This window comes from Symphalangus syndactylus, chromosome 2 (assembly GCF_028878055.3).
Source record: "Symphalangus syndactylus isolate Jambi chromosome 2, NHGRI_mSymSyn1-v2.1_pri, whole genome shotgun sequence".
Classification (NCBI taxonomy): Eukaryota; Metazoa; Chordata; class Mammalia; order Primates; family Hylobatidae; genus Symphalangus; species Symphalangus syndactylus.
Window position 1 is genome coordinate 127,253,332 of NC_072424.2, and position 20,932 is coordinate 127,274,263.

Below are 20,932 nucleotides of genomic sequence, written 5' to 3' on the forward strand. Positions count from 1 at the left end.
TAGGGCCAGGCTTAGGGAGAGGGCGGTAGGGAGTGGGTGCTCGGGGCATAGGACTGCGCCTGCAGTGCCGCCTCAGTTCCCACTGTTCTCCCTGTTCGCTGTGCTAACGCTTGCCCTCACCCTGCACGCTGTTCTAACAGAGTCGTGAACAAATGGTCAAGTGTTACCATCCAAACCCAGGGCTTCTGAGAGTGAAAGGGGGAAGGAGGAGTCAGCTTGAATGTATGTATGGTCACCTAATTCTAACAAGAAATGATTGACTGTCGCCCAAGTCTTTACTGAACTTGGAAACATCAAATAACTTGGCGAAGCAAGTCAGTGAAGGAGCTGGCTAGAAGGCTGGCATCCCCCAGGGTGCTGGGATAAAATTCTTAACTCTTCACGGATAGCAGTGACCAAAGTCCATAAGGTGGAGGAGTGGAGAGCAAGGTAGGGTGAGGACAGAAGCTGCCAGGGGCCAGGTGAAGGGACTGAGACCCACAGCTGGGTTTGTGTCCAGCCTCCCGGCTTCTCAGACACAGCTTTGCTGTGTGCATGACCCCTGCATCCGACCCTGGCATGGGACCCTGGCTCCCATGAAATCACCAGCCAGGATGTCAGTTCTAAAATAACCCTGTCAGGAAAGTTAACTCTCCAGGTGGCACAGCTGGAGGGCAGAATTTGGGCAAGAGCCCAGGCTGCTGAGCACCAGGCCAGTGCTTTTTGACTGTGCTCCTGTACTGCCCCCACACAAGGCCCTGAACATGGCCCGCAAAGCACTGGGCACTACCCACCATAGGGACAATGCTGCCAGGATGGCTCTGGGGGCTTCGGCTTCCTGCTCAGGAAGTTGCTCAGGGAGGGTCCATGGCGGCCCAGGGGGTCATCAGGAGGCATGAACCTGGAAAATAAGCACAGGGGCAACAGCAAGACCACCTGGGATTTGCCACCAGCACCTGCACAAAGGGAGCAGGCCCAAGTTCCCCGAAAGCACCAGGAAGCATTCGGCCCCGGGCCCACCATCACCCAGCGGGATGTCACAGCACCTTAAAGCAAAACCTTCCCTTCACACTGAACCCCACGCAGAGCACACAGCACAGCTCTGGCCCTCTTTGGGTGTTTCCCCTGCTGTGGTTCAAGCCAGCAGTGTCAGAATCACCTAGCAACTTAAAAGTGCAGTCATCTGAGTGCAGTGGTTCACATGGGTAATCCCAACACTTTGGGAAGCTGAGGCAGAAAGATCCCTTGAGCTCAGGAGTTCAAGACCAGCCTGGGCAACATAGTGAAACCTTGTCTCTACAGAAAATACAAAAAAAAAAAAAAAAAGAAAATTAGCCAGTTGTTCTGGTGAATGTCTTTAGTCCCAGCTACTTGGGAGGCTGAGGTGGGAGGGATGGCTGAGCCTGGGAGATGGAGGCTGCAGTGAGTCATGATTGTGCCACTGCACTCCAGCCCCAGTGACAGAGTGAGAGATCCTGCCTCAAAAAAAAAAAAAAAAAAAAAAAAAATTGCAGCCTCCGAGCTTCACACAAGACCTGCTTCATCAGAATCTGAAGTTGTTCAGGCATCTGCATTTTAAGAACTTCCCCTTGGGAGGCTGAGGTGGGCAGATTGCCTGAGCTCAGGAATCCAAAACCAGCCTGAGCAACATGGTGAAACCTCATTTCTACTAAAAAATACACAAAAATTAGCTGGGCATGGTGGCGGGCACCTGTAGTCCCAGCTACCAGGGAGGCTGAGGCAGGAGAATTGCTTGAACCCGGGAGGCGGAGCTTGCAGTGAGCCGAGATCGCGCTACTGCACTCCAGCCTGGACAACAGAGCGAGACTCCTTCTCCAAAAAAAAAAAGAACTTCCCAGGTGATTTTTATCCAGGAAAATGAAAGTATAATTGCTCTAAGGGCTCCCTGGCTTCCCACTGTCCTCAACAAAAGGTTAGAAACCTCTATGAGGTTAACAGCTCCAGAAAAGCCAGGAGTGGTGTCATACGCCTGTAGTTCCAGCTACTAGAAAAGCTGAGGAGGGAGGATCCCTGGAGCCCAGGAGTCCAGCCTGGGCAACAGAGCTAGACTCTATATCTAAACAAACAAACAAACAAAAAAAAACATTTCCAGAAGGTTTCAGAGTTGTATGAGCTCCTTGAGGCTTAGGTCCCATTTCTCCTGTGTTTCACCCCATGCCAAACACAGCTCTGGGCTGTGAACCTTCAGGCAAGGAGGTTCAATAGGAACAGGGAGTTTGAATCAGTGAGGAAGTGGATCCCAGGCACTGCCTGCACATACAGCCACCTCCAAGACTTAACCTCCTCCTCTGCGCACCCTGGGGGCACAGGGTCTGGTCTCAGTTTCCATGGCTGCCCTGCCCCTGACCTGCCCTTCTCTCCTCCCTGGCATGGAGCCCTAATGAGGAAGGGAATGCATGCTCAGAGTTCAACAGGGAAAACCCAATTCCTTAGAAGGAAAACGCCCCTCACTAAGTGAGGTCCACTTTTTGTGTAAATACTTTTGTTCCCAAGGCCACTTCCAGGTCATACAAAGGTTCTGTAGAGAGGTTGGGATTCTAAATCAAGGAGGAGATGTTTTATGGGTTGCTGTCCCCCTAAGAGTCCAGAGTCATGCTGAAGTCCCACTCTGCAGAGAGCTGGGTGATCCCCGGCCCTGTGTGGCCTCCACAGCTCAGCTCCCAGCTGCACAGCCAGCTTCTCAGAGTTGGGTCTTGACCAAGAATCTGGGGAACCGCCCACTGTGGTTATTAAAAGTTCCCAAAGACTTCCTCTTCTGCTCTCTCAGGAGCAGGAGCTGTGCCAAGAGGGCCCTGTGGACGTGCCCGGGGCACCAGGGCAGGCGCCCTCGCTCACAAGCAGGCGGCAGGCCCTGCCTCCTGGCAGGCCCTTAACGGAGGCCAGTGCATCAAAAGGACTTGGCTCTGGCCCCAGGCTGTCATCAGGCCAGAGATGGCCATGTCCCTGAGAGCTCAGTGAGGATTTCTGGAGCCCATAGTTACCAGACTAGCCAGATTCCTCCAGGCCACAGACAGACAGTGAGAGCCGCTGGCCTTTTGTAGCTGGAAATGACAATGGGGGCTCCTGCAGGGTACTGCTGCCATGGCTCTGGCCCTCCACCTCCACGGCTGCAGGAGCAGTTGGCCACGGGGACCACAGTACCCCCTGGTGCACCATGTCCTGGGAATAGGTGCTACCACTTCTGGGGCACAATTCTCTCTAGTCCTCACAATGATCTCAGAGGTGACATTATTAATCCCTTTTCAAGGTGAAGAACATTCAGCTCAGAGAGGTTGGGTGGTTCCCCCTTGACCCCCAGCCAGTAAGTGGCAGGGCCTCAGATGGAAACCTCACCTGCCCTATCCAAAGCCCTAGTCCTTTCTCAAACACCACACTGTGTCCCTGGGTCCGGAATCGCTCAGCCTTGTGCAAGCAGCCTAAGCCCAGACCTCTCTCCCCATCGACCCTTCACCGGCCATGGCCATTCACTCAATCATTCCTTTACAACTAGTTACTGCACACCTGTGGGCCAGGCATGCTGGAGACACCACACGTAAGACAGATACAGTCCCTGCCCTCACAGAGCTGAGGAGTTTGTCTAAAACCACGTTCCAAAAACTCAGTCAGAGAGCCCAGAATGAGGGCCAAGCTAACACTGCCTGGAACGGAAATGGAAATGGGAGCAACAGCCCAGCTGGCTGTGCTCTGTCACACACTGCTCTGACCCTCATCCACCTTGCCAGTGTCTGCCCTCACCACTTGCTGAGCGGTTTGTGCCTGTGGCCCTGGTGTCCCTCTCTGCCCCCAGCCATAGCTGGTTGGTCTGGGATGAACTGACCCAAGGGGCCTATTTCAGGGCTACATGAACCAGCCAGGTTCTCTTGAACATTTCAACCCAGAGTCAGGGCCAGGCAGGGGGAGATCTTTACAGCCCAAAAGAAAAGATTCTGGGCCAGGCTTAGTGGCTCACACCTAAAATTTCAACACTTTGGGAGGCTGAGGCAGGAGGATCACTTGAGCCCAGGTGTTCAAGGCTGCAGTGAAGTGTGATCATGCCACTGCACTCCAACCTGGGCAATAGAGCAAGACCCTGTCTAAGAAAAAAAAAAATCTGTTGCCCACTCCCATATGTAATTCAAAACTTTTGTAAAAAAAAAAAAAAAAAAAGGCAGCCGGGCGTGGTGGCTCACGCCTGTAATCCCATCACTTTGGGAAGCCGAGGTGGACAGATCACAAGGTCAGGAGATTGAGACCATCTGGCTAACACGGTGAAACTGCATCTCTACTAAAAATACAAAAAATTAGCCAGGCGTGGTGGTGTGTGCCTGTAATCCCAGCTACTCGGGAGGCTGGGGCAGGAGAATCACTTGAATCCAGGAGGCAGAGTTTGCAGTGAGCCAAGATTGAGCCACTGCACTCCAGCCTGGGTGACAGAGCAAGACTCCTTCTCAAAAAATAAAATAATAAAATAAGATAAAATAAAATAAAATAAAATACAAAAACCTGAAATAAGTGAAAGGCAATACAACAAAGTACCGATCTTTTCCATGATGACTATTTCAATATTCTGAAGTAGGCAGTTCTGTTTTTTTAAGTTAGTGGTGCCCTAAACACATGCTTGCGTGCTTGGCCCACCTCTTGGGCTTCCCTGTGGTGTGTCAGATGTGGCCCCAGGAACAGCAAGGTCAGAGCAAAGCAGCCCGCCTATTGGGGACGTGCCCGCCGAGAATGCGGACCTGGGGGAGCTCTGTCTGAGGGGCTGGGTGACCCGGTGACCCCAAGCCCCGCCACCTGGAAGCAGGCGTGGCCACTGCCCCGCCCCCGCCCCCCTCCCCCAACCGCCGCCGCCCCACAGGGTCTCAGGACCCCAGCCGGACATACCGGTCGTTGACGAAGGAGAACATGAGCAGCCTCTGCTCAATGAACCACTTCCACTCGGGGTTCTCGCTCTGCAGGTCCCGGTAGTTGTCATTGGAGACGATGACGCCGTCCTGCTCGTAGGCCACCTTCACGATGTAGCGGTCGTCGTAGCAGACCAGGCGCTTGCCGTGCACCTTGCGGGACGGCGTGTACACCAGCACTGCCTGCCGCTCCAGCTCCGCCAGCACGTGCTGCTCTGAGGGCGGGCGATGGAGACGCGGGTGAGGGCCCAAGGGCACTGCCCCTGAGAACCACCCCCAACGCGAGGCCACCGGCTTCCTGGGCCGGTCAGATGAGGGCCGGGGAGGTTTTGAGGGGAGCGGGGAAAAAACACTAGTTTTTCCCGCCATCGCTTTCGCTCCTTTCACTCAATTTCACTGAATTTGCCTGAAGCCCCAGGTCAAGCGGGCAGGCGCGTGGCTTCCGTCCTGCCCACATCTTGACAGGAGTCCAGAAAGCGGTACTCTACAAGGGAGAGTCACTTCAGAAGGAAGGGTTTGGCCACAGCCCTTGTCCTTTTGGGAGTTTCATGCCACAATGCCCCTACCGCAGCCGGCACAGGGGCCTCCTGGAGAAAGACATTCGTGTATTAACCCAGACCTTGGTGATGCCTTCAGCATGACGGGGAGCCTTGCATCCACCTGGAAAGCCCTGCATGGGACCCTAGCTGGGAGCCAGAGGTCCATCTTCTCCCACCATCCAGGAACCTGCCTGGGACACCTTTGGGATGGAGCACCCCATCACTGACAGATACAGGGACTCAAGAACATCATAGAAAGCTCAGGGACTAGGAATCCAGCCTGGAGTCTGGGCTGGGCTCCAGTTCCTGGGTACTTCACCCCGATTGAATGTCCATCCAGTTTTACATTTATAAAATGAAGACAGGAGCGAGGCCTCCTCGTCCTGTCTCAGAGTGTCTGAGTAGACGGAGCTCAAGTGAGTGTGAGTTCTTGCAAAAACCAGTCACGAGGTAAACATGTACCAGATGGTACAAACATTACAAGGCCTTTCTTATCAGAGGCTAAAATCTGCATCTCAGGAGAGATGCAGATCAGCTGTTTGATCTGAATTTTGCCTTTGGAGACATGCAGGAAAAAAAAAATCCGTTTGACATGTAATAATTATTCAGGTCCCTCAAGTTTAAGTCCTTTCCCATATGACACTGTTGGCTGATTTTTAAAAGGTGCATAATGCAGCTATGGTACAAAGAACAAAAATAAAGACGCCACATATCTAGCACCTCCTTTGAGAAATAGGAGGTGGCTCATGTTTGGAAGTCCCCTCTGCCCCCTCAGTCTGCAATCCTCTCCATTCCCCTTAAGCCCTTAGGACAACCCTAGTTTTAGAACTCCATGTTTATAATTTCCTTGCTTTTAGTTTTAAAAATGCAGATTATGAGAACCATTTTCTTTCTTTTTCTTTTTTTTTTTTTTTTTTTTTTTTTTTGAGACAAGATCTCACTGTGTCACCCAGGCTGGAGTGCAGTAGCACAATCATGGCTCACTGCTGCTTCTACCCTCCAGGCTCAGGTGATCCTCTTACATCAGCCTCCCGTGTAGCTAGGACTACAGGCGTGCATCACCACGCTCAGCAAATTTCTGTATTTTTTGTAAAGATGGGGATTCGCCATGTTGCCCAAGCTGGTCTCAAACTTCTAGACTCAAGCATCCACCCACCTCAGCTTCCCAAAGTGCTGGGATTACAGGCATGAGTCACCATGCCCCATTGAGGATCATTTTCAGTGTGGTTACATGTTAGACTTGACACAAATGGAATCATACTATACATATACTTAAGCAGCTTGTCTTTTTCGTTCATCATTGTGTTTGTGAGGTTTGGTTGTGTCATATGTTCATCACTACTAGTCTTGCATTTAAGTCCCTGGCACAGAAGAGACACGGGTCTCTTCAGGGTATATCTCCAAGAGTGAATATGGCTGAACTGTATGGAAGGCACTTTACAAGGTAATGCCAAATTGCTTTCCAGAGTGGTGATGCCAAGTTACATACCCAACACAGCACATAAGACAACCTTGCCGAAACTGGCTTTTTCAGGCTTTTGAATGTTTGCCAATCTGGTGGGCACAAAATGGCCTCCTACTGTGGTTTTATTTTGCATTTCTCTGGTTGCTAATGAGATTGAGCATCTTTTAGTATGTTTGTATATTTATATGGCCATATATGTTTTCTTTTCTGTAAACAGCTTATTCATGCTTTAGCCCATCTTTCTGTTGATTCATTGTCTTTGTCTCATTGATTTGGAGAAGTTCTCTCAGGATCTAGGCAGTAATCCTTCATCAGTAATGTGTGATATGTAACCTGCCTCCACACCCTCACCCCAGTTTGAGGCTTGTCTTTCCACCTTTTTGTTTTTGTGGTATCTGTTAATGAATAAAAGCTTTTATTTTAGTATAGTCAAATGTATTCATCTTTCTTCATAAGTTTGCACTTGTTGTGGCTTATTTAAAAATTCCTTCCCTATCCCAAAGTAATTTCTCTACTTTTTCCCACATTATATTTAAGTATTACACTACTGTTGAAATTCACCATTCTTCACATTCAGACCATAAAGAATAATTCAGGACAACAAGTTCATGACAGGGAACTGAACACAAGTATTTATATTCCCTCCTTCTCATAGTTCCAACGTAATGAAAGGTGGGGGGAGATCTATAATCATGTTAAAAGTAGGTTTGCGGACAGCAGCAAATCCAGGATTTTGACACACTTTAGGAAGACAGAAAGCAGAAAGGATCGTATTGATTGTGCAGCATGGAGGGAACCACAGCCCAGAATGTGCACAGAAGGCTGGAGTGGAGGTGGAAGCCATTGCCCTGTAGTCTTGGAGCACTCTGGGTGGTGGAGATGGAGTGGAAGTCGGGCAAAATCAGGATGACTAACTAACAGGTGAGCTGAGCTACTCCCTGGCAGCTGCTCCCAGGAGCATGGACCTCCACTCATTTCCCATCCCTATCCCTATAAAGAAAGTGAAGCTACAACTAGGAAGGAGGAAGCCTCCCATTGAGGCTGTTGACCTCCTAGAATAAAACCATCATCATTCTGCCATTGGAATAAGTGGTGGGCAGAGGCACCAGGCTGCCCGCCTGCTCCATGCCAGGTATACTAAAGTGAAAACTGCCAGTCAACACAAATGGTCCGCACTGCCATTCAGGGAGAAGTTCTCATACTAGGAGAGAAAACCCATGGCAACTGCACAGATACACAGTCATGCGCTGCCTAACAATGTTTCAGACCACGTGTGTGACAGTGGTCCCATAAGACTGTAACAGAGTTGAGAAATTCCTATCACCATAGCCATCCTGACCTTGTAGTGTGACACATGACTCACGTGTCTGAGGTGATGCTGGTGGAAACACTCTTCTGTGCTGCCAGTTGTGTAAAAGTCTAGCATGTACAATCATGTACAGCACATAACACTTGATCATAATAATAAAGAGCTTTGCAGCTGATCTCTTCTCACAGGTGAGCATCCCTAATCCAAAAATCCGACCAACATGATGTTCAAAGCAAATACTCATTGGAGCATTTTGGATTTGGGATTTTTGGATTAGGAATGCTCAGCCAGTAAGCATAATGAAAATATTCAGAAATTCAAAACACTTCTGGTCCCAAGTATTTCAGATAAGGGATACTCAAACTGTATAAGAAGCCAAACAACAAACAAGACCCTGTTTATTTAAACCACAGTGTTCTGACCGTGCCTGGTGGCTCATGCCAGTAATCCTAGCACTTTGGGAGGCCGAGGCAGAGGGATGGCTTGGGTCCAGAAGTTAAAGACCAGCCTGAGCAACATGGCGAAACCTCGTCTCTACAAAAAACAAAAACTAGCTAGGGCCGGGTGCGGTGGCTCACACATGTAATCCCAGCACTCTGGGAGGCAGAGGCGGGTGGATCACCTGAGGTCAGGTGTTCAAGACCAGCCAACATGATGAAACCCCATCTCTAATAAAAATACAAAAATTAGCTGGCTGTGGGGGCATGCGCCTGTAGTCCCAGCTACTCAGGAGGCTGAAGCAGGAGAATCTCTTGAACCTGAGAGGCAGAGGTTGCAGTGAGCCGAGATTGTGCCATTGTACTATGGCCTGGGCCACAAGAGTGAAATTCCGTGTCAAAAAAAAAAAAGAAGAAAGAAAGAAAGAAACTAGCTGGGTGTGGTGATGTGCACCTATAGTCCCAGCTACTGAAGAGGCTAAGGTAGGAGGATCTCCTGAACCAGGGGAGAGCAAGTCTGCAATCAACCATAGTGAGACTCCATCTCAAAACTAAATAAACAAATAATAAAACCACAGTATTCTAATATTTGTAGCTTAAAATATTCCTGGCTGATTGAAGAATTAAAAATGAAGAGGCCGGGTGAGGTGGCTCTCGCCTGTAATCCCAGCACTTTGGGAGTTCGAGGCGGGTGGATCATGAAATCAAGAGATTGGAACCATCCTGGCCAATATGGTGAAACTCCATCTCTACTAAAAATATAAAAATTAGTTGGGTGTGGTGGCACATGTGTGTAATCCCAGCTACTCGGGATGCTGAGGCAGGAGAATCACTTGAACCCAGGAGGAGGAGGTTGCAGTGAGCCGAGATCGTGCCACTGCACTCCAGCTTGGTGAAAGAGCAAGATTCCGTCTCAAAAAAAAAAAAAAAAAGAAGAAGAATTCCCTGGATCTCAGTTTTCTTCTTCTTTTTAAATAAAGAGATTAGATGAAGTATTCGGTAAATAAATACTACCTGACCAAATAAATGTCTCTTTCAAATCCTATAAACTATTAGAAGTGGAATACAGATCCAGTGTCTCTTCAGGTGTTAAAAGCTGTCAGGCACAATTATTTTGATAACTTAACACACCAAAAGAGTAATTTATTCATTCATCTACTCAACAACTGTTTATTGAACACCTAATTTTGAACTATTTATTGAATACTAGGTGTTAGGCTAGGTGCTAGGTGCTAGTGCTAGGGCTATGGCATTGAACAGTCATAATCAGTGCCTTCATGGAGCTTATATAGCGCAGTGACGAAGACAAACATCATTAAACAAACAACTAAGTAGATATTTGACTATCGATGTTAGAAGTGCACCAAGGAAACGTGTCCAGTACCTCTTGAGCATACATCTGCTCCAGCATACCTCTGATAGGGGTGTCAGCTCTTGGTGGGTCCTTCCTCCAGGATGGAACAAAAACTTTGATGTAGGTGTGTCCTCTGTCCCTGAACCAGTCCACAGCCAGCTTGATTCCCCGGCAAGAGAAGGTTTCTTTATTCCCATGGCTACAATGGGAAAACAAAGAAATCTGTAGAGACACAGCAAGTGTTCCTAAGAGTGATTCCCCTGTGAATATCCTGGATCACAGTCTTATAATCAAGAGGGAACCAGGAAAATCTACATTTTAGGCCAGGAGTGGTGGCTCACGCCCGTAATCCCAACACTTTGGGAGGCCAAGGTGGGTAGATCACTTGAGGTCAGGAGTTTGAGACAAGCTTGGCCAACATGGTGAAACTCCATCTCTACGAAAAATACAAAAATTACCCAGGTGTAGTGGTGCACACCTGCAATCCCAGCTACACTGGAGGCTGGGGCAGGAAAATCACTTGAACCTGAAAGATGGAGGATTCAGTGAGCTGCAATTCCACCACTGCACTCCAGCCTGGGCAACAGAGGGAGACTGTCTCAACAACAACAACAACAACAAAAAAAAAAAACCACACAAGAAAATATCTACACTTTAAAGATAGTTCATTCTTTCATTCACAAATAATAACCATTAACAAGAACCACATAGCTTGTGATAGGTATGTAGAGGGTCTTGGGCTCTGTTATAGCTAATATTGAGTGTCAACTTGATTGGATTAAAGAATGCAAAGTATTGTTCCTGAGTGTGTCTGTGAGGGTGTTGCAAAAAGAGATTAATATTTGAGTCAGTGAACTGGGAGAGGCCAACCCTCCCTCAATCTGGGTGGGCACCACCTAATCAGCTGCCAGCATGGCAAGAACAAAGCAGGCAGAAGAAAGTAGAATGAGCGGACTTGCCGAGTCTTCTGGCCTTCATTTTTCGCCCATGCTAGATGCTTCCTGCCCTCGAACATCAGACTCCAAGTTCTTCAGCTTTTGGACTGTTGGATTTACACCAGGGGCTCTCAGGCCTTTGCCCACAGACTGAAGGCTGCACTGTCGGCTTCCCTAATTTTGAGGTTTTGGGCCTTGGACTGGCTTCCTTGCTCCTCAGTTTGCAGATGGCTTATTATGGGACTTCGCCTTGTGATTGTGTGAATCACTACTCCTTAATAAACTCCCCTTCATATATACATCTAGCCTATTAGTTCTTCCCTCCAGAGAATCCTGACTAATACGGCTCCAAGAATACATTCTGAGGACTAACAGACAAGACCCTCTCTTTAACTGAAGCTAAGAAAGATCAACATAAGACAGATAGGAGTAGCCATCTACAGAATCACTCTCACCCTGAGAGATGGTTGTAAATGTGTTATTGGGTTTCCCAAGTCCAAGCAAGGAGGCCAATGCCCCTCAAATTCCACAGAAGACTTCAATGCAGGCAATAAGGAGAGAGTGGTGTGAGATCAGGCAGGGCCTTGCAGACATTATGGAAGATTCCTTTCTTCCTCCTAAGAGGAATTAAAAAGCCATGGAAGGATTTTAAGATTGGAAGTAGATAATGTGATGTGATGTGATGATGTGATGTGATGTGATGTGATGTGATGTGATGTGATGATGTGATGTGATGTGATGTGATGTGAAGTGATGATTCAAAAAGCTCAATCTGAGGCCGTGCGCGGTGGCTCACACCTGTAATCCCAGCACTTTGTGATGCCGAGGCGGGTGGATCATGAGGTCAGGAGATCGAGACCATCCTGGCCAACATGGTGAAACCCTGTCTCTACTAAAACTACAAAAATTAGCCAGGCGTGGTGGCGCGTGCCTATAATCCCAGCTACTCAGGGGGCTGAGGCAGGAGAATTGCTTGAACCCGGGAGGTGGAGGTTGTAGTGAGCCGAGATCGCGCCACTGCACTCCAGCCTGGGCGACAGTGCAAAAATTGACGGTGACTCGGACTAAGCTGATGGTGGTGGATGAGGGAGAAGAGTACGTGAACTTGGAGATATTTATTTAGAAGGTCAAATCTCCAGAACTCAATGACTGATTGGATATGGGAGTGATAGAGAAGAAGGCATCAAAGATGACTCGAGATCTCTGGCTTGTGTAACAGGATGGCGGGCTATTCACTGACACCAGGAATTCTGGAAGGGAACAGGGTTAGAGGGAAAGATGACAAGTTTTATTTTAGACACATATTGAGCTGTTAACATTTCCACTTAGAGGAAATGTTAAGTAAACAGCTAGGGTTCAGTGGAGATGTCTGAGTGACTAAAGCTGTAGGCCATCTCTGTGTAAGCAATAGCTGAGGCCACAGCATGGACAGAATTTCCTGCTCACCTGGAGATAAAGTGAGTGGCCTGGGCTGGAGGAACTCTGCGACTTCGCAGCTGGTTATAGGTAGAGGGGGGCAATATCATATGGGACTCAGGAGGGACTGATCTGAGAAGGAGGAAGAAAACCAGAGGGTGCGCATCAGGAAAGCCGAGGGGAAAGGGGTCGCCAAACGCTGCTCCAAGTGACTGGTGAAACCTGAGACGTCCCTCAGACTCAGTCAGTGGGGTCAGCGGGGTTTCGCTGGAGGGAGACAAGTGGATAGATTTGAGATATTGAGAAGGCAAAATCAACTGGACTTAGCCATGGGGGAGACAGAGCCTGGCCTCAAATTAGATCACTCCACCTCCTCTTCCACCTTCAGATCCCAGCTTCATCCTCGCTTCCTCAGGAAAGCATCCCTTACTCCCTAGACTCCAGCAGATCCCTCTCAAGAGCTCTCACTGCACCCTCCCGCTCCTTCCTGGCACTGGGGAACGTTGGCACCCATCCAGGGGATCGTCTGGGTCTCCCTTCTTTAAACTATGAGTTACTCTTGCTCACCACAGAACTCTCAGTGCCCAGCATTGTGCCTAATAATTATAAGGATTCAATTTAAAAGCTGTTGAATAAACGACTGGCTGAGAAGAAACTCAGCTGAGAAGCAGCTGGAGGAGAAGCCGAAGCCAAGGGAAGAGCTGACCGGAAAGATCCAAACACAGGCGTGACTGACATGGTCTAGGGACCAGAAAGACAGGAGTGGGGCTGGAGCACGAGGAATGAGCCCGGGCAACAGGTGTAAAGGGAGGGGCAAGGATAAGTTCTTAGAGGGCCAAGGGCCACCACGCCACTCATGCCTTCTCCCGAGAAGCCTGGCAGCCAACCCATATGCAGACAAGGATGACATTTTGAATTCGCATTGCTGTGCTCTCTCTCATATGTGACCTTTCCTGCTATTTTCTCAGAGGAGATTAGGATAGTCACAAGTTTATAAAACAAAAAGGATGCGGTGGCTCATGCCTGTAATTCCAGCACTTTGGGAGGCTGAGGCGGGCGGATCACCTGAGGTCAAGAGTTCAAGACAAGCCTGACCAACATGGTGAAACCCCATCTTTACTAAAAATACAAAAATTAGCTGAGTGTGGTGGCGTGTGCCTGTAATCCCAGCTACTGGAGAGGCTGAGGCTGTAGAATCGCATGAGCCTGGGAGGCAGCGCTTGCAGTGAGCCGAGATCGAGCCACTGCACTCCAGCCTGGGTGACAGTGCAAGACTCCATCTCAAAAAAAAAAAAAAAAAAAAAGAAGAAGATAAATATCCCTTTCGCTATTGAGGCTGAACTCTTGAGGCTTGTACAGTGAGGAGAAAATATCAACAGGGATGTCTGTGGTCAAAAGGAAGAGGGAGGCCAGGTACAGTGACTCACGCCTGTAATCCCAGCACTTTCGGAGGCCAAGGAGGCAGGATCACAAGGTCAGGAGATAGACACCATCCTGGCTAACACAGTGAAACCCTGTTTCTACTAAAAATACAAAAAAATTAGCTGGGTGTGATGGCATGCACATGTAGTCCCAGCTACTCGGGAGGCTGAGGCAGGAGAATCGCTTGAACCTGGGAGGCAGAGGTCGCAGTGAGCTGAGATCGCACCACTGCACTCCAGCCTGGGCGACAGAGCAAGACTCCATCTCAAAAAAAAAAAAGCGGGGGAAGAGGAAGCAGATCGCTGGTCCTTTCCAGCCCAGCAGAAGCTGAAAAATAGGGGAGATGGAAGGAGGAGGAGGTCCTCACCCCGCTCCCCTATTCTGGCTCCACCCAGCCCAACCATAGGGGAGGGGGAGATGGAGAAACATCGAGACTGTGTGAACAAGAGGCTGAACCAAAGGCTGAACCTTTGTTTTTCAGCACAGCCTGGGCAGATTGCAAGCCCCTCAGAGAAACCAGGTTTCTGCAAGGCTGCCTTGGAGGAACATGCCTTGGAGGAGAGGTGAGTCTGAAGCCACACCCCATCCCTCACATGACCCCAGGCCTGGTGGACTGTCTGGGGATGGACAAGCTGGCGCCAGTGAGCAGAGAGCATTTTAAGCCAGCATGGCTCCCAGAAGGCCACTTCCATGTTTCCTGTTTAGAGGCCAGGCCAGCCCAGCCACTGTGCAGCAGAACCCATTGAGGGCCCCGGACCCCTTTTCCGGCCCATACCAGGTCTCAAAGGCCCCAGAGGCCATCTGAGACGGGAGGGGGCAGAGAGGAACCACAGAGCCTGAGTCGCCCAGGAGACAGAAGAAACGGAGGCCCCACCTGATGTACACTGGCAAATGTAAGGTGTACCCTCCCCTACCTAAAAAAGAGGGGAAGAGATCGTGCCTGTCATAGAAAATGAGGTCCATTTTCTGTGTCCCTGAAGCAGTAAAGTGAACAATTGATGACACCCTCCCTCACGTCACCCCCAACACACATGCATCTTTTTAACGTAGTCAAGTCCACCCTCAGTTAATTCTCAAGGGAAAATAGCACCACCACAATTATTTTAAAAATTGTTTCTTGGCCGGGTGCTGTGGCTCAAGCCTGTAATCCCAGCACTTTGGGAGGCCGAGGCAGGCGGATCACGAAGTCAGGAGTTCGAGACCAGCCTAACCAACATGGTGAAACCCCGTGTTTACTAAAAATACAAAAATTAGCCACGCGTGGTGGCGCGTGCCTGTAATCCCAGTTACTCAGGAGGCTGAGGCAGGAAAATCTCTTGAACCCAGGAGGCAGGGGTTTCAGTGAGCCGAGATCGAGCCACTGCACTCTAGCTTGGGTGACAGAGTGAGATTCCATCTTAAAAAAAAAAAAAATACTGTTTCTTAATTGCTGCTCTCTTTTCAGGGTCTCCTTCCATATTTGCGTTTAACCTTTCACAAGCCGTCTCTGACACCTTTGGTGGGTGTAGGAGGCAGTGTTCAGTGGTGAGAGAGAGGAAGGGAACCTGGACCCTGGCAGAGCTCTCAGTCGCCCTGAGAGCCCACTCCTCAGCACACAGGCAGGAATGCACACACCAAAGGCATCCACTCATCTGCACGTTCCTTCATAGACGCAGCGCAATTCCTGAATATCTACTACAAGGCTCTGCACTGCGTGCTAAGAAGAGACATCACCCCTGCTTCTTGGAGCTCTTTTTTTTTTTAAGAAATGGAGTCTTGCTCTGTTACCCAGGCTGGAGTGCAGTGGTACAATCATGGCTCACTGTAGCCTCGACCTCTCAGCCTCAAGCAATCCTCCCACCTCAGCCTCCCAAGTTGCTGGGACTACAGGTGCGCACTGCCACACCTGGCTAATTTTAAAAATTTGTTGTAGAGATGAGGTCTGGCTATGTTGCCCAGGCTGGTCTTGAACTCCTGGCCCCAGGTGATCCTCCCATGTTGGCCTCCCAAAGTGCTGAGATTATAGGCATGAGCCTCTGTGCCTGGCCTTGGAGCTCATTTTTAAGATCTGTAGAGGGTTCTGTCTGCCAGGGCACTTTGCACGTTTTGCCTCATTTAATCATTACAACAAGCCCTTGAGGAAGTGACCCTGTCCCCATTTTACCCTTGAGGAAACTGAAGCAAGTGTGTCCAATTCTCTGATCTAGGGGCAGCCCTCAAAGCCTGACCCCTTAGGCTGCAAACTCTTCCTCCCTAGTCTCCCGAAGACCACTGATTCCCCTCAACTCCATCTATACCCCAGAATCCAGATGGCAGCTCCTTTGGAGCAATAGTAACCCACAGTTTAAATGCTCATGTTTAGAAAAGGCAACTCATGCCCTTATTAACCAACACTGTGAACCAGCTCATCAGGCAGCAAGCCAAGAGCCAGGCCCTGGGAAAAGGAGACAGGAGCTGGGAGTTTTGTTTTTGTTTTTTGTTTGTTTTTGAGACGGAGTTTTGTTCTTGTTGCCCAGACTGGAGTGCAATGGCGCAATCTCGGCTCACTGCAACCTCCACCTCCCAGGTTCATGTGATTCTCCTGCCTCAGCCTCCCAAGTAGCTGGGATTACAGGCATGCACCACCACACCCAGCTAATTTTGTATTTTTAGTAGAGACGGGGTTTCTCCATGTTGGTCAGGCTGGTCTCAAACTCCTGACCTCAGGTGATTCGCCTGCCTTGGCCTCCCAAAGTGCTGGGATTACAGGCATGAGCCACTGCACCCCACCAGAGCTGGGAGTTTTGAATGACCGAAGGCACAAAGAGGAAGTGGGTTGGCACCCAAGGCAAATTTTGCCTGCCTGACAACTGTGCCTGGGGTAGCTGCAATCAGAGTGCCAGCCAGTTTCAGTAACTAGACAATCCAATTGTACACCACTGGATCTTTGACTATCGCCAAGTAGTTCCTGCAGCGGCTAGGGGTTCCCAGAACAGTCACATGTGGAGGAAGGTTGTGGCTGTGGGCGAGAGGAAAGAGAGGAGCAATGATTCCTCAGGGATCTGAGATGTGAAGGGAAGCTGCTGTTGCCACTCTGTTTCTTATTGGAGGTTCAATTGCAAACACTCTGATCCTTCTCACCGGGAGATCTCTCCCCAGCTCAAGGCAGGGGAAACAGACCTTGAGCAGGGGCTGCTCTGGGAGCTTTCACCTTACAGGAAATGGGTGCAGACAGGCAGGAGCCCAAGGCTAACGTCGGACAGAACAGCTTCAGGGTCTCAGAAGCAAGTCTGACCCCCAGCCCGGTCATAAACCCCCACCATTCTCTTTCTTGCCTGCTGGGAATCCACTGAGAGGGGCATGATGAAAACTGAGAGGTATGATTTCAAGCCTGATCTCTCTCTTCCTTGGGGATCCCTTACTCCAGCACAAACCAGAGCCTGCAGAGTGTCCTGAGAGTATAAAAATGTAAACAACAGCCAAAGCAAAAAGCCCTGTGCACTCCAAAATGAGGACACATTTACATGAAACCCTACTCTGGGGCAGTAAGAGGATGTGAAATTATCAGGTGGTTTCCCCCCAAGGTTGTACTTTGAATCCCGCCTTTTCTAGATTTGCCTACAGAATGTAAAACAGGCCAGGCACTTGTGAGTCTTCCCACCCTAGGCAAGAAAATGCTGCAACTGTTGGCTCATGAGAATTCATGCTCTTCCCACACACCATGATGCCATTTTGAACATGCTTTCAATGAAAGCTGCCTTCTTTCTAAAAAGTTGCTGGACATTATTCTTAAGGCCAGGTATCTATGGACTCAGGTATTCAGCTGAATGACCTGAGATGATGTCCCTCTCTTTCTCACAGAAACACACATACAGCACTACCTTTAAGGTATGGAGACTGCACTCAGAAATCAGTCTTTGGGCTGCTAGTCCATGAGAGCTACTATTCGAGGCACATGTGGCACCCTGAGGGCATCCTGGGTACCAGCCCTGCAGAGGGTCCCTGTGAAGGGAGTGGGGCCTCACACCTCCTGCCTGCAGCTGACAAGTCCAGGGCTTGTCAACTGCAGCCAGAGCCCGCCTCCGTTCTGCCAGGCTCTGGCTGCAGGACAAGAGCCTATGGGTCAGGGTCTCCTACCCTGTGGCCCTTTCCTAGGCCAGCGGGGAGAGCAGAAGGAATGGTAATGTCTGGGGGGAACGCGAGGCATCGGAGAGAGCACTGAATCCAGAGCTGGCTCTTCTTGCTCTGTGACCTCAGGTGAGTTACTCTCTCTGAACCTCTAAAGAAGAGAAACTCCTTTATGAGAAAAATGTATTGACCAGGCGCAGTGGCTCACACCTATAATCCCAGCACTTTGGAGGCTGAGGTGGATGGATCACTTGAGGTCAGAAGTTCGAGACCAGCCTGGCCAACATGGCGAAACCCCAGCTCTACTAAAAAAATACAAAAATTTGGCTGGGCGCGGTGGCTCACATCTGTAATCCCAGCACTTTGGGAGGCTGAGGCAGGCAGATCACAAGGTCAGGAGTTTGAGACCAGCCTGGCCAACATGGTGAAACCCAGTCTCTACTAAAAATACAAAAAATTAGCCAGGCATGGTGGCACACACCTGTAGTCCCAGCTACTCGGGAGGCTGAGTCAGGAGAATTGCTTGAACCCAGGAGGTAGAGGTTGCAGCGAGCCAAGATCTCACCACTTCACTCCAGCCTGGGCAACACAGCGAGACTGTCTCAAAACAAACAAACAAAAAACTACAAAAATTAGCCAGGTGTAGTGGCAGGCACCTGTAATCCCAGCTACTCAGGAGGCTGAGGCAGGAGAATCGATTGAACCCAGGAAGTGGAGGTTGCAGAGAGCCAAGATTGGACCACTGCCCTCCAGCCTGGCAAAAGAGCAAGATTCCGTCTGAAGAAAAAAAAATAAAAATAAAATATATTTATTTATTTCAAGCATATGTAAAATAACCACCTTGAATCCTCACCCGTTAGAGATGAAAAGGCCTTTTAAGGTTTAGCCCAACCTCCTAATTGTGTAAATAGGGCTCAAGCCAGGTGACCTACCTGAGGTCACACAGCTGGATGGCTGAAAAGGGACAGCTGTACAGTCCAATCTATAGCCACTTGCCACACCTGGCTATTCACATTTAAGTTAAAATTAACTTAAAAAATAAAATGTAGAAGCCAGTTCCTTGGTTGCACTGGCCACATTTCAAGTGCTCAAACGCCACATGTGGCAAGTGGCTCTGTGGGGACAGGGCAGGGGCAGGCCTTGCCCTCACTGCGGGGAGTAGTGTTGGGCAGCCCTGGCCTAGAGGTCCCATACTTCTGACTTCCCTGGTTTCCTTTATGGGGTATAGCAAGAGGTCCAGCAAAACTGGGGGCAGCCATAGGTCTGTTTACCAGGTCCCCATCTTCCACTCTCCCCACATCATCACTTGGAGTTCTCATTACGTTGACCCACCTCTTACAAAATGATGAATGATGCCAGCAGTCCTGCTTAGGAGAGCCCATTTCTCTAAAAAGCATTGGGCCAGTGGCCCACTCTGTCAACCTCCAGAGAGCAGCCGCCAGGCCTTCTGGGTTCAGCCAAGCACGACCAATGGCGTTGGGCTAAACATTCTGAAGCACTGGGGAAAGAAGGCCACAGAAACTTCCACCTATTGTGTCATGGCTAGGAAGCACAGGTGGGGGTCAGGGTCTGATTCAAGCCAGTGTTGACCAGAGTCAAGCCTGTCGAGTCCCTTCCTGTGTAACTGAGAGGGTCAGAACAAGAACTGATGGCCCACTCTAACATTCTCTGTGCTAACAGGGGACACATGGCCTAGTGCCTCCCGAAAGGCACAGGAAAAATAAATCCCTGGCCATAAAGCATAGTATTATCTGTAATTTCACATTCTATGTCAGTGGGTTATCATATTTTTGGGGATGACAGACCCTTTAAGTATCTATTGAAAGCTATGAATCCTTCCCCCAGAGAAACACATATACGTACGCAGACATGCCACATTGTGTATATCATTTCAGGCCATTGCTGGCTTTGAAGATAGAAGCGGCCATGAGCTGAGGAACACAGTCTCCAGAAGCTGGAAAAAATAAAAAAGACTCTCCTCTAGAACTTCCAGAAGGACGCTTCCGGGGGACAGAGCCACAGCCAGGAACAGGCACACTGAAGAACATTCCCGCCAACAGGAGCCACACTTCTCATCCGCTCAAGGTGGAAAGAACAGGTGTCCCACTCGGTCTTTAAGCCCCTCCCCACCACTGCAAGGCCAGACAGTGCATGAAGCAGTACTGCCTTCAAAAACAGAAAATGGCAATGTCTGCAATACTACAAAACCTCAGTGAAAGGGAATTTTCAGAAACCATGTTTCTAAGGTTAATTGAATTTTGAGGTCAACAGATAACAATGAGACACCACTTTGGGTTTCAATCACCCATTGCCTGTGAAGGGTCAGCACCCACTTGAACCTTTCATGACTAAGGATATGGCAGACCCGGAGGGACATGAGTCCTACTGAAAGTCCCATTGGAGGACACAACAGATGTCACTGCAGAAGGAGCAGAGGATGGGGTGGAACCACACACCCTACTCTCCCCAGAATTTGCCTTTAAAAGGAACAAATTAAGTCCTGTGATCAGGTGGCGGTTGTGCCATTTGTCTCTTTTCCCTAACTACTGGTATCCAGGGGCAGAGAGAGGGGATATGTGTGTGTGTAGACACATTGCGTGTGTGTGTCCGTATATGACACACACAGAGCATAGGTACATGTGTTCTGGTTAACTCAAGTGTTTCGGAGGTAGCCAGTGTGTGAGAACATTTATGCTCTGACACATTCTTCTTAGTAAGTCTGCATAAGGGTTTCGATGTGTAACCCGCACAGACTGAGCATGAGAAAATTAATCTGATTGCAATCGTGGGAGGTGGGGGGCAGAGGTGGGGGATCAATGGATGTACCCAGGACACATTATGGTCATGTACAAACAGAGGATGTGGCTTAAGTTTGACTCCAAGCAGCAACAGAGACTCCCATAAAAACAAAACCCTCCACCACTATCCTATTATAACAATTTCTAAAACATGCCCTGTCCCCAAAGAGATTCTCTGGGGACTGGGCATATTTCTTGTTGCCCCTGAAATAGTCTTTTTACCCTACAGCCACTCTGCTGTTTTGATTTGGAATCACAGAACTCATACAACCTTAGGGCTGGGAAGGTCTT

At 49.3% G+C, this 20,932-nt stretch overlaps 1 protein-coding gene across 5 annotated transcripts in view; it reads right to left on the reverse strand.

The window, feature by feature from the left end:
* Nucleotides 1-20,932, reverse strand: part of ZC3H12D (zinc finger CCCH-type containing 12D) — a 37,514-nt gene that overhangs the window by 4,221 nt on the left and 12,361 nt on the right. For all 5 annotated transcript variants that reach the window (XM_055267037.2, XM_055267044.2, XM_055267072.2 and 2 more), the window contains 3 exons: nucleotides 10,044-10,183; nucleotides 4,861-5,095; nucleotides 774-880 (listed from right to left, as the gene is read on the reverse strand). In XM_055267037.2, coding sequence (XP_055123012.2) covers nucleotides 774-880; nucleotides 4,861-5,095; nucleotides 10,044-10,183 — 482 coding nt within the window. The remainder of the gene's footprint in view (nucleotides 1-773; nucleotides 881-4,860; nucleotides 5,096-10,043; nucleotides 10,184-20,932) is intronic.